Genomic DNA, 13,250 nt, shown 5'->3' with positions numbered 1-13,250 from the left:
TTCAGGCATCATATATATTTTTTTATAAATAAAAGAAAGGACACACTCTTATCTTGGTACTTTTTAACTTGAATATTAAACAATCAGACAATAAATCTTATAGAAAATAAATTAAAATGAATTGTTGCTGATATGTACATCTGAAAAAAATAAATAAATCTTCAGAACTTTAATGTGATTAGGATTTTATATGATCAACAAACATACATGCATATAGTTTTATGCAGATTTCTTGAATAAGCAAGGTACTCTGTAGTCCTTACTGACAATTTTGACAATCTTATTAGGCTAGAATTGTATTATTTATTAACCACAAAATGAATCATTTTTAAAATAATTATAAAACACTTTTTTACTAAAAGAGCTACTGCTCTTAAAATTCATGTCGAATTAATTTAATTTCTATTTAGGTGATGATAGCCATATTAAACTAAACCTGTCCTGCAGTGAACTAAAAATTTGCATTGTGGGGCATCAGTAAGGACTTCTGTAAGCACCAACCATGCTCATATATGAATGAATGTTATTAGATTTAGTGACACAGGTACACAAACAGTATAATGAAGAAACATGCAAGAGTATAAGTGTCTGAGAAACACTTTGTAAATAGTAATAATAATAAAAAAAAACATGCAAAAGGACACTGAATATCACACTTTTGGGTTATATATATTTGATATGTCGTTCAGACTGACATACTTCTTACAAATTATGACTGGCTGCACATGCTAAGAGCAAATAATAGATGTTAACTTCAATAACATTTTTGCAGTAATCATTCTAGTGTATAGGTCTTATAATGTGTGTATATTTATGCTATCGTGATACATGTTTGCTGTAGAAAGTCGGGGGGAAAATCGCTTGAATGTTTTGGGTTTCCATGACTTAATCTAAATGTGTTCTGCTTTTAAAGTGGCATGGGAATAAACATTTCCTTTAGAATAAAAAATTATGTGCCCAGTGCTTTATAGAGATTCCCTCCTACTTGATATTCCCATCTTAGCAACTTTCAATAGCGGTAACCCAAACAACAAGTTCCCAGAGACTGGAGTGCATCTTAACATGTCACACTTTTTTTCTAAGCATTGACTTATAGTTAAGCTTTCGGTGCTAAGTGGGTTGTTTCTCCATGTTTTCCTGCGGTTTACCATTTGGGCATTTTAATATTAACACAGACATTTCCAAGAAAAGGCCTACGCTCTCCCGTTCCCATTTCCCAGCCTCTTCTCCTTGATGAACTTGCTGCTTAGATACTCAGGTCAGAATGTCCTCATCATAAGTACATGAACCACTTCTGCACTTTCCCGAAAAGCCATAAATTGCAAGTGGGGATCGGTTTTAGTCTTTATTTAGTCTACAAGGGTCAGAAAAGATGGTGACTCCAATTAATAGGACATATATAGAAGTTTTCAAATCTTTGGCATTTTGCGCTTTCACAAATTAATGACAAATCACACTTTTATGAGGAGCAATGTATACTGTCTCTTAAACCCTGATCGTTAACTTCTTTTATTGAAGTTCTTGACTTTGACATTCAGAGCACTGGGCAGGAATCACATTAATTTTACACGGTTAAGATGTTCTTGTTAGCAATGAGCCGCTTCAGTCAGCTGCAGGGAGACATTGCAACTGTGCCCGGTGTTTTCCACTTACACCAAATAAACAACTGTGGTATCATTTAACAAGCTTTAGAAATGTGCCAAAAAGTGGATATTGAAGACTTTAAAAGTGTTTTCTATGACTGTGAATGGACCAAAAAAAAAGAGTCTCCCTGCAGCTGGGCAAGTCAGTTTACTTGAGGAGTTCCTGATACTGCTCAGACCGCAGGAAGCGACCGAAGGAGTCTTTCTCCATCAGGGTGTAGATCCGGCTCTGAGCCAGCTCGAAGGTGGCCGGAGAAAGATCCACCAGGTTCCTCAAAGTCACATCTTTGGTGAAGTGGTCGATGTTCACCTAAAAGCACGATGTTGGTAATAAGGAAGAAGTGTATAAAAAGTCAGTCACAAGATGCTGCAAATTGGACAAACATAATGAGTAAGAAACACATTATATCAACATTGGCAGTGACTGAGAACTCTAGGGGGGCTGTGGAGCAGTCAACCTCCCAGAATAGCTAGTGCAAGAAAAACAAAAATGCCAATTGGACTGATTCCCTGTGGTTTCCACACTCTATTTCCCCCTGACCATTATACTGATCGTATTATTTTCCTTACATAATCTAGAAAAATGGCTAAAAAATCTTTGGCTTGTGTTATTTAAATAAGTTTTGCAAGCAGCAACAGTGTGCACAACTCTTTCCATTTGTTTTGACTATGCCCTACTCATTTATAGTTTTATATTTATATGAAATTGGATAGTTTTGTATTATTGTAATATGCAATATCAAAGTTTTGGATCGTAATATTGAATGCACAGAAACAGCTAAAAAAGATAATAGGAAAAGGAAACAATGAAAGAATGAGCTAAAGTTATTTTAAAATGGCAATAAGACTGTTTGCATTTCACTGCTTTTAAAAATAATTATGTAACTAAGAAACAAATGGCTATAGTAACATTTATCAACATTTGTATTCGTATGTTATCTAATGGCTATTACATAACAGATACTTTAAACCTCAGCACACGGCTGTGTAAACTTCCTGATACAAACTTTTTTCAATAACACTGTTTGCTAAATGATTTTTCAACCTTTAGACTAAATAGACTTATAGTACATAATATACTTACTACAAGGACAGCATGGGTTTACATGACACAGGGTTAAAACCTACAACCTTTTGGCTATTTGAAAAATTAAATGTTTTACTCTAATTTAATTAATGAAAAATTAAATGTTTTACTTGCATGTGATGCTGGTTTGTTGATGAACCAGCAACACCAACTCAATTTTGCATGAAAACAGCACGACCATGCAAGTCCACCAAATAGACTAGCACTATACTAACTCTAGCCTAGACCAACATGGAATTCATGCTAGTTTATGTTGGATTTTTCAAAAGGGCTGGCTAAAACTCTAGTAGAAATCCCCATTTTCATTAGCTTACATCCAGCTTGAGATGCTGAAATAGGCCTATCAAATATAAGTAACCAACAATCATGAAGTTAAAACAAGGAGCTGTACATACAAAATGGTAATATTACGACTGCAATAACTAATCGTTAAAATAGATTAATCGATATTGGAAATAATCTAATTTGATTATCGATTAGTCGTGTCTGCATGCTGTGCACGGAAGCCATTCACCACCTCGCTTTACAGCATTTTATAATACATTTATATTGACAAAACACATGTGGAAAATTGCGGAGAACACAGAGTGAGGTGCTGCAGGAGTTGGCAATGTGTATCTAAAGCACGAGTTCATGTTTTCATTTGGCATGCTCTTTATACACAAAAGTCATATTTTCCATGCATTTGCTATGCAAATTTTACCAGTTGGCGTTGACATTAATTGGTTGTCTAGGAACAGCATTCCGGCAGGACTTTTGGTTGTTTAAAATGAAAATGAAAATATGTTAGGAGTTTGGTTTAATAAGTTATGGGTAGGTTTAGATATGCTAAAGGTTAGGGGTTTATGAAAAGAATGATCAATCTGTATGTAATTAAAATATGATCAGTTTAAATAGGCTATACATAATGATTGATAATTCCTTTCCTTAATCTAAACCCAAACCTTTCCTTAAACCTACCCATTAAACCTACCCAAGTTAAATGTATACAATCGAACCTCAGAAAACACAGCAGCATTTGGAAAGCTTGAATTTGGAAAATGCTTTGTAAAAAGCAATACCAATGAAATAGCTCCATGGGTTTGCTTTGGATCGCCCACAAAGACGCACCTTACAGACCGCTCTTCCAATACAATGAATAGGAAACCTTGACTGTAAATGTCCAAATCATTTTCATTATACATTATAAAATTGTCCACAAGGGTTGGCAGGTTTGCGTAACAAAACCAGCCCAATTGTTACTCAAAACCGGCCAATCACGACCAAAACTATAGCCCAAATTTGTGATATTTCCCCCGATTAATCGATTAATCAAAGAAACAATCTACAGATTATTTGATTATCAAAATAATCGTTAGTTGCAGCCCTAGGTAATATTGAGCTCTAATAACCTTTCTCAGTGTCCTGAGGGTAAATTTATTTTAATCAAAGTTAATTTCTCTTAAAAAACTACTTAATTTCCCTTAAAAAAAGACTTTTTTTTTATATCTCCTTGGGGACGTTCAGTGGGGAGAACATGGGCCTCAGCGTTTATACAGTGATCTAAACCACTGATATGAAACATATTTTCACAGGAGATGATTAAAGGGTCTGATGGAGAACTGCTTCCTTCTACAGTACCTTTGAAGCACAGAGCTTTTTATCTTAACTGTGATTAGCACATTAAAAATCAGTGACAAAACAAACAAACCTCTTTGGGCCCACCGGTCTGAATGAAGTCCTCATAAATCTTCTTGGCTTTAGTGGCCATTTTAAGGGGGGACTTGGTCTTCTTGAAGCCCTCACAAGCCTCCCAGAACTCAATATTCTCCTCGCTGAACTCAGATCTAAGAAAGCTCTTGAAGGTGGCCAGGCCGTCTATGGAATAAAAAATGTGGAAAAGCTATTAGAGTGAGTGCAGCTCTGTGTGTTCTTTTTGTACTAATGTGTTGGTGACACGCTGCCACCGGAGATCCCTGTCCCAACAGCTCTTAACATCCTTATCCAAATATTACCGCTGTGCACGCCTAAGGCACACAGCCCTTAATGCAATTTCTCTCCAGTTCGTGTTGTATAACAGCATGAGGCATTTAAGTGCCACCTGATTCAGCTCGGTGGATTAATCAATGTAATTATTCACTATTCAATGCAGATTTATTTTTAGACTTGCTATTGCGTTTGAGAATGATTTAGCTTCAACAAAAATATATGCTCTTATATTTGAATAGAAGCATAATATAAAATTCCAATATCGCACAATTAGGCTAATCTGAAATAAATGAAATAAACCTTTTTTCCAAGGCAGATTGTTGCAATTAAACATAACAAACTGGCTTTGAAACATATCATTGAATGAATAACAAAGATTTGTTTTCCCTGCTATTTGGAACGGAATAATGAAATTATTCAGTCCTTCTGTGCAGACAAATTATCTTATGTGTGTTTATATATGTGTAACTCAGAAAGAATCTTTTTTTTATGGTTCTAAACTACTTTTAGGAACATTCTCATAGATGTGTAGCTTTTAAAGCTTAATGTGCCCGTTCAAGGACAAGCTGTTTACACATACCGAATTAAGTGCATCAGTGCAACTTTATAGATTTCGGCTCTCAACCGTCAGATATAAACAAAGTTTTAAAATGTGTTTTACAGACTCAACAGATAAACTAAACCTTCCAATGATTTGGATTAGGGCCTAACATTTAGGGCCCTTTCTTACACCCAGCGCAATGCAGCGCCAAGCGCAATGCAAGTGTTTTTTGCTAGTTTCAGCCCGACGCAGTTATCATTTTCACATCCTGCGCCTCGTTGTTTAAATAGCAAATTGTTGTTTGTGCGCCCATGGTCCTGCTGGTCTGAAAACGAGGTGTGTTCTGGCGCATTGTTGGCGCGATGCTATTTTGAGGCAACAGAAATAGACTGCGCCATTGACCAACTGAAACCTGGTCTAAAGTCAATATTTTTTAAAGTCAATATTTTGTTATTTAAAGACCAAGTTAGTAATGTGCGCCTATAGGTGGGTCCACAACGCGCGTACACTCTGCTTATTAAACACACAGGGATGCACAGCAGCACACAAACATGCCAAATATTAAAATTAAAATTAGATTATTGTTGTGTACATAAAGATATGGTGGAATCCGGCTTGTCCCGTAGATGGTCTGCTTGCGCACTTTTACCTCGTGCACGAGCAGTTCCGTTTGCGCTCTGGAGACGGCTTCGGTCTTTTCACTATCAAATTCCGTCATGTAATTAGCGAATCTGCCATGGCGCGAGCGCAACTGGCATTTAAAGGGAATGGGAGATGAGACTCTGATTGGTTTAACACACGTAAATCCCAAAACACACCCATTACTCATTAAGAGAATAGGGACAACCCTTTTAGACCATGCGAAGCAAATAAAAATGCAACCAAATGGACATTACAGTTTTTCTCGATTGCTTAAACACATTTCTTGAAACTATGCCTAGTATTCTCAAAACTATAAACACAAATCCATAACGTCTCACCCAATTTCCCAAACATCCTATTTTCAGGTCAAAATTAAGCTCTACACTCAAAAACATTCACTCTTTCTGAAAAACCAAACTTTGCCCTCAGACAGGACACACAAGCCCTCAAAATCACACACACTACAACATAGTCTAACACACTGGTGCAATAAATTCAAAACAACATTTCCAAAACTGGTAAGTTACTGTATGTTGCTTGTGGTTCCTCCCCCCTCACAAACCTTTTCACATGATGAACACAAAAGACACAACCAATGGATACATTGGCACATTTTTATTCATTCATGTACTACACAGTACAACACACTCACAACAAAACAAAACAAACATTTTCTCCCTGTTTTACTGTTTTTTTTTTTATATTCTCCCTTGAATTTCATCTGAGACTGCTTGTCTTCTTGCCCTTGCCCTTCGTCCTCCTCCTCCTCCTTATCCCTCCTCTACATGTCTTTCTGGATCCATTGTTCCAAAACTCAATAAACTGATTTGGGCCCTTTTATCTATCTAATGAAGGATCTGATTGATGTGTGTTAAATTTTGACTCTTAGTGTTTCCACCTGGGTAATTGTGTGCTAACTGAGCTGAAGCTGTGCTGACTTGAGTGAACAATATTGAATGCTAGTGCTTTCTATATGACAACATGGTCTAGGCAATGAGAAATGAAGGGATTTGTGTGTAGAGTTTTGCAGTGAAAGTTCAACAAATCTGACTCATGTGTCAAAACAGGGAATAGTGTTTAAAGTTTAGGGAAATGGGTGTGCTTTTTGATAAATGGCATTATGATTTTGAAATTTTAGTTCAAAAGCCTGGTTATAGTGTTAAAGCAATCGAGAAAAACTGTAAGATAATTATCATACTTACAGCTGTTGGAGAGGACTTTCTCAAGGGACTCGCGCCATTGGGCCGCTTCTTCAGGTGTGGGTCTGAACAAAACAAGCACATTTCATCACATTGTTTTTCTCCCCTTTGTATTTGGCCAACAAGTTGTTTCCATATACAACAAGCTGAAAACTTTGGCTCAGTCTCGCATAACATATGGTACAGTACATAAATATATTGCTCTAAGTTTATTTTCACGTCTCTTCTTGTCTAAAAGGTCTTAAACAGCTTATACAAGTTTTTTATTGAGGTAACTATCTTTTCTACAGTATACACAATGTATTATCCTGTTATCTATTCTGCCTGAAAAACAATAACAATACAACCCTATTAACAACACTTGCATAAGGCATTACGCAAGTAAAAGGGAGCTGAAGTGGTCTGCAAGTGTTTTTATGCTCAATTTGGACACAATTTACATTATAAACAGACTCTTAGCAGCTTTCCATTACAGGATTTACTAACATGGCCTTTCCGCACTTACTTGCTCTCTACTATTCACCCCTTTTCTCCATACTTCAAATAGAGCTGGACTGAGCTTTTCGAAATGTTCTGTAAGCACTTAAAGGTGGAAAGTAATCTCAGGATGTGCATACGTTAAGTGCATACAGAACATTTCCAAAACTCAGTTCAGCGCTGTTTTGAAACGTAAACAATATATATACAGTATGTATGCGAATTAATGGTGACTTCAGTTTAAAGAGGCTCTTTGTATACACAGACTGTATGATCTATTTGAGAGTGCGAGGCATGTGAAGAGACACATGCAGATCTGAAGTCCTCATCAGTAAAGAAAAGAAAGAAAGAGAGGAAGAGAAAACAATAAGGAGAGGCAGAGGGAGCCAAGAGGAACTCACTTCTGAAGCTTCTCTGGTTTCTTCTCAGGCTTTTCTTGGTAGGGGATAATAAGGTCGATGGAATTCTCTGGCTTCTGAAGCAGAGTTCCCAATTTAGTCTTGATCTCCTTAGCCCTGAAGACAGCACAAACACAAACCCATACGGATGTCCATTTACATGCTTTTAACATACATTTATAAACAATTCTATGATGTAATATATGAGCTGTGCATGAATGCTGAGGACATTTCCTAAATGTACAATACCTGTCAACAGATTATATAATATCAGCCTAACTAATCTATTTTCTTCTCACAAAGTACACGGAGAATGATAATTGGGTCTATTTAGTCTTTATTCTATCGCACGCCAGCCACAAAAACCTTTTCTTTACCGCTTATTATTCCCTGAATTGGACAGCTGTAATCAGTACAGTAATTGCTACATTTTGACAGATCACACAATAAAACACCACATGTTCAAGGCGGTCAGTTCAGACCTATTTCACAGTCGCTGTAGAGTTAAGAACAGACGTAATATCCTTTTGTAAGGTTTTTTGGGGAAAAAAACATATTTCTCCCAGATGACTGCGGATGCAGTGATGTCAAGCAAACTTGCTGATTTGTTGAGGTTTCTTTAATCTTTTTGGCACAGACTGATTTATTGCTCAAAATATGACGTCAATGCACACATTTCTCCTCTTACAAAGTCTAGATTAGTCACTTTAGATTTGGGTCCAGTTCTCACTATTAACTAACTATTAACTACACCTTTTGCCTCAATAAACTCCTAATCACTGCTTATTAATAGTTAAGTTTAGGTATTGGATTGGATTAAGGGATGTAGAATATGGTCATGCAGAATAAGGCATTAATATGTGCTTTATAATTACTAATAAACAGCCAATATTCTATGCATTTAGTAATATGCATGCTAATTTTATATATATATATATGCATGCTAATGCTAAAATTATGATTTGATGGCCCAATTATAATGTGACATTATAAACCACCTCATGTTGCCACCTTAAAACTGTCTTTCAGATGTACAAATAGACTTCTCAGGAGTACTCCAGGCCTCAGGCCAAGCTTTAAGACCAAAGCCAAGAACAGTGATAATGTTTAGACAATGAATGAGCCAATAGCACAAATCAGAATATGGCTCAACAGTTACAATAAATGTCCTCATTGCTATACTTGGAATTCTGCTCCAAATCTTGTTATGAGCAGAGAACTAAACAAAGTTGAGTGTGTTCTGGTCTTTGGTAACGTTTAGGAACCTTGATGTTTTCAAGGACAAAACTAGAAAACATAAAAAATAACTGTTGATACTATGACAAAAAGGTATCTAAAGTGAAAAATTACGTATATTTTATACTTCTAAACAGTATATTAAACATTTAAAATAGGGGTACAATAAATGAAGTCCTTAAGTTTCTGCTTAACTCAACTTTGAACTGAAAAAATAAGTAAAGTATTCCCATATGCAATAATCAATACGCACTACCTAAACCATTTTTAGCATTACCAGCTGTTCCAGAAAACACAGATATTGCAAAACATCTGCAAAATACGCAAGCACTGAATCCCAAAAGGAGGCTGGCAATTTAAAAGTAATTGACCTATGTAGCTGACATGGAGTGAATTTCAAATAAATCCATGATGCAAAAGATGTTTTACAGATCTTACCTTTCCAGACATGTCTGGGGCAGGGCAGCTAATCCTTTACACATTTTCTGAGCTTTTCACTTGTTTGCAGTGTTAGTCCACCACTATTAGTTGATGTCTCCTCTCTCTCTTGTCGTTCTGCTCCCCTCTATTATATGGAGAAAGTCTGCTGGCCCAAAGCCAGAAACTCGAGAGCCAATCAAGTCTTGGCTTGCAATTACAATGGGAGCTGAGAGAGCTCGGGAGATAATCAACACAAGAAAGGACATTTTAAACTGGCCAAAGCAGTGAAACATCAGTAGACTTTAGATCTATATGCCTAGCAACAGAAACTTAGTTATTACTATAGAAACATAAAAAGCTGTTTTGTAAAGTGAATTCATACAACACATTTCTTAGTTAATTTGAACTTTAAATCACTTTTATTGTGATTAAGTCTGACATCTGTGGTATCAAATACATTGTATTGTTTTTGTAGGTTTTAGTTTTAAAACATATAATCATCTAAGAGAGTCAAACTGTCTTATGCACTACTAACTATAGCTATACTAACCAGAAGTATAACTCCATTTTTGAGATGACCTAAACATACAGAAATTGGAAAGTTCAAGACCTGTTACAGACTGAATGGTAACTTCTGGAGGTACAAATATAAAAGTGGTAAATGTATAAAAATGACAAATCACAATAACATAAAAAACCGAACAATTTACAGTCAACTTTTATACAAATAATCTGTAAATATATATGTGCATAAACAATACATTGGCAAACTATATTTTAAAATTATTTATCAAAATTTGCTTTCCACTGGAATTTTTTTCCATTTCCATTGGAGTTTTGTTCTTTCATGCAATATTTGCATTTCACTTATAAATATATCTAATAAATCAATAGAAAGAATATAAAGGCATATTCTTTTTGTGTACTCAAACATTCCTTAATTCCAAGTATAAAGTATAACAAAAATATTGGTGTTCTTTCTGAGGAATGATAATGGAAAATTTAGACACAGTGTTGTCTTGTCTGGGGACAGCTAAACAAACTCTCAATTACATGGTTTTTCTAGAACATTCTTTGCACAGTAAAAAAAAAGATGTAATGAAAATAAGGGTGGTGAAATAATAAAATCAATCCCAATCAAATGTGGCTTGAATTTTTTTTTTTTTTTTTTTTTACAATACAATATGCAATATGATACAATATGATACAATATGAGCTTCTGTTACAACAATGTGATTTATGTAAGATTTAGGCTATGTTAGTTTTAGTTTGGTTGTTTTTCATAAACGCCATCCTTACCATAAATCATCTGCTTCAAACATGATTTAAGTCAGTGTTTAACCAAATTACATAATTGTGTCTGACCAGAAGGCCATTTGAATAGCTAACCCGATCTCACCGTCAACTTAAAAATGAGAGCATATAGCAAATTTTCATGCAACAATAAATGGGTCATAAATAAAATATGATATGAGGCATATTTTACCAGGGTAGCATATGGCCTGCATGTGGTGTAACATCCCCACACAATCTATTTTTACAAAATATAAACAAAGTGTGAGAATAGGAGCATCACGCTACAGCAACGTTTAAAATGATTCCCTTTGCCTCCAGATATATTTAGTGTGAAATAAATGCCATTGTTCAAGTATGTTATGCTGAATAATGCAAACGTGGCCGGTGGCAATCTTCATGGATTGCACAAACATGGAGCAGTTGGTAGGCGATCAGTTTGTATGCTTAACAGGGCAGACCTTGTGATCTTATATCATTACAGGCATTGTCAATACCCAGCAAACACATCTACGTTTTGGCAACGTCTGTGGCACGCTGCATTTCTGTTATGGCAACGTCGCTACATGCTCGCAACAACGTAGAATTGTAAGACACGACAGGGCTGTAGCAACGTTGTTACTGACACACACACAGATACAATGTTGAATGTTGAAATTCAAGTACCAGATTTGAAGATATTGAAATTACTTTACGAGATTTGAAGATCTGACATACAAATGTTATTATTACACCAATAAAAGTAAATGGATTTACACCTAGATGTTTTATTTATTTATTTCTACATTTGCCGTAGTATTGTCGATGGGTTCGATAACACATCCTGCAAAAGGGGGGCCTTGGCCAGAACCTAGTGGTATTTGGGGGGCCTTCATGGAAAAGTTTTGGAACCCCTGATCATGGGGGCTGAGAGTGGACGGAGGAGCTGGTGAGCTGAACCACTTTGAGGTGGTGACCATAGACCTGCATTATACTGACAGACAAGAACGGTTTGACCTAAAAATATCAAAATTGAAACTACTGCGGAAACAAAGACACCTACATCTTGGATGCCCTTGAGGTAAGGTAAAACATACCAAAATTTAATTTCAAAGTGAACTATCCCTTTAACACACTCAAGCTATGTTCAAGCTAGGTTTATCGACGCGTCCACACGAGCGGAAAAAATGACGTCATTGCGGTGTGGGCGGTCGTGCGCGTTGGGTTCGCAAGACCCAATTTGAGCAGATGTGTGCGGTGTGCGCGACATTTTTTGTAACAACGCGCGCGGCGCCGCATCCGAAGATGAACAACTTCGAGCCGAATCTGGCCGAGCTCGAACTTCTCACCACACACCCAGTTTGCACGTCTAAATGAGTTACATTTAAAAAATGAGCATACAATAGCATAAGAAGTATTTTTAATGAACATAAAGATCCATGTTTAATAAAAATGTTTATTAAACTTAATGAAATGTTTAGTGAAATAAGAAAATATGTAAGAGATCGTTAATTTAGTTATGTTGCATACACATTCTCATATCCATATATTTTGTTTTATTGTCACGAGTAATAATCTCAGGGTTTACTGGGTTTTACACGATTCTTTATGTAGTGTGGTATTGGTGGCGGTGTACTAAAATAAACATTGTCACGTGTGTAGCCTATACCTTTCTTCTTCTCACCGCTGATTCCTGATGGTTAGAGGACAATTACTCGAGTCGCCCCCTATCGTTTCAAAGAATAGTACAACGGCGAGCGCGTCAAGTATAAATGCCTCGTCCGTTTGGGGAGGTGCGCGCGCAGTCTGCGGAGACTCGCGCTGCGGAGCCAGGCGAAAGTATAAACAAGGGCCTGGAAGCTCGCGCCAGCCAGGTATAGACACGGTGAAAGTTACCTGATTGTGACGAATGGCCGAATTTACATGACACATTATAAATTAGCATAGATACAGTGCCAAAAAGAAGAGAAGAGGATAAAAGGGGATAAAGACAGGTAAAGTGATGTAGTGAATGAACAGTTTATAATTGCATAGTAGTAAGATACTATTATTTAATGGCAGTTATTTTTACCTTAAACTTTATGCTAGCAGTTGTTCTGAGTTCTCCAGAGGCCAAAATCAGTGTGATTTTGTAACAATCATATCAGTTTTTAGACGCATTTTTTATCACTTTTTTTAATTAATGTTTTACTCTACAGTTGTGCAGTTTTGGGGGGTATATGTGGCATTTTAAAAATGTATTTGCCAAAATTAGTAATGATATTTATAGGCTATACAGGTTTATTAAAAATAGCAAAGTTTTATGTAAAATTCACATTGAATCTGTATTGTAAAAATCGCTATAAAGATAATGGGAACTTGACTTGA

At 36.2% G+C, this 13,250-nt stretch overlaps 1 protein-coding gene across 1 annotated transcript; it reads right to left on the bottom strand.

Moving 5' to 3' along the window:
• On the bottom strand, positions 1 to 9,774 carry rgs5a (regulator of G protein signaling 5a). Its single transcript, XM_079884832.1, has 5 exons — positions 9,630 to 9,774; positions 7,959 to 8,072; positions 7,084 to 7,145; positions 4,421 to 4,587; positions 1 to 1,953 (listed from the first exon to the last, which is right to left on the bottom strand). Exons 1-5 carry the CDS (start codon positions 9,671 to 9,673, stop codon positions 1,792 to 1,794), a joined length of 549 nt encoding a protein of 182 aa, XP_079740958.1. The 5' UTR covers positions 9,674 to 9,774; the 3' UTR covers positions 1 to 1,791.
• Positions 9,775 to 13,250: the final 3,476 nt, after the last annotated feature.

Source organism: Squalius cephalus (assembly GCF_949319135.1).
Source record: "Squalius cephalus genome assembly, chromosome: 10".
NCBI classification, from domain to species: domain Eukaryota; kingdom Metazoa; phylum Chordata; class Actinopteri; order Cypriniformes; family Leuciscidae; genus Squalius; species Squalius cephalus.
This window is presented reverse-complemented; position numbering and strand designations above follow the sequence as displayed.

Bases quoted from the DNA above. Each gene is read 5' to 3' on its own strand.
- rgs5a (XM_079884832.1), bottom strand. From the start codon at position 9,673: ATGTGTAAAGGATTAGCTGCCCTGCCCCAGACATGTCTGGAAAG. The intron at 8,073-9,629 runs GTAAGATCTGTA...TGCTGTCTTCAG, and splicing joins CCCCAGACATGTCTGGAAAG to GGCTAAGGAGATCAAGACTA. The intron at 4,588-7,083 runs GTAAGTATGATA...TTTATTCCATAG, and splicing joins GAAAGTCCTCTCCAACAGCT to ACGGCCTGGCCACCTTCAAG.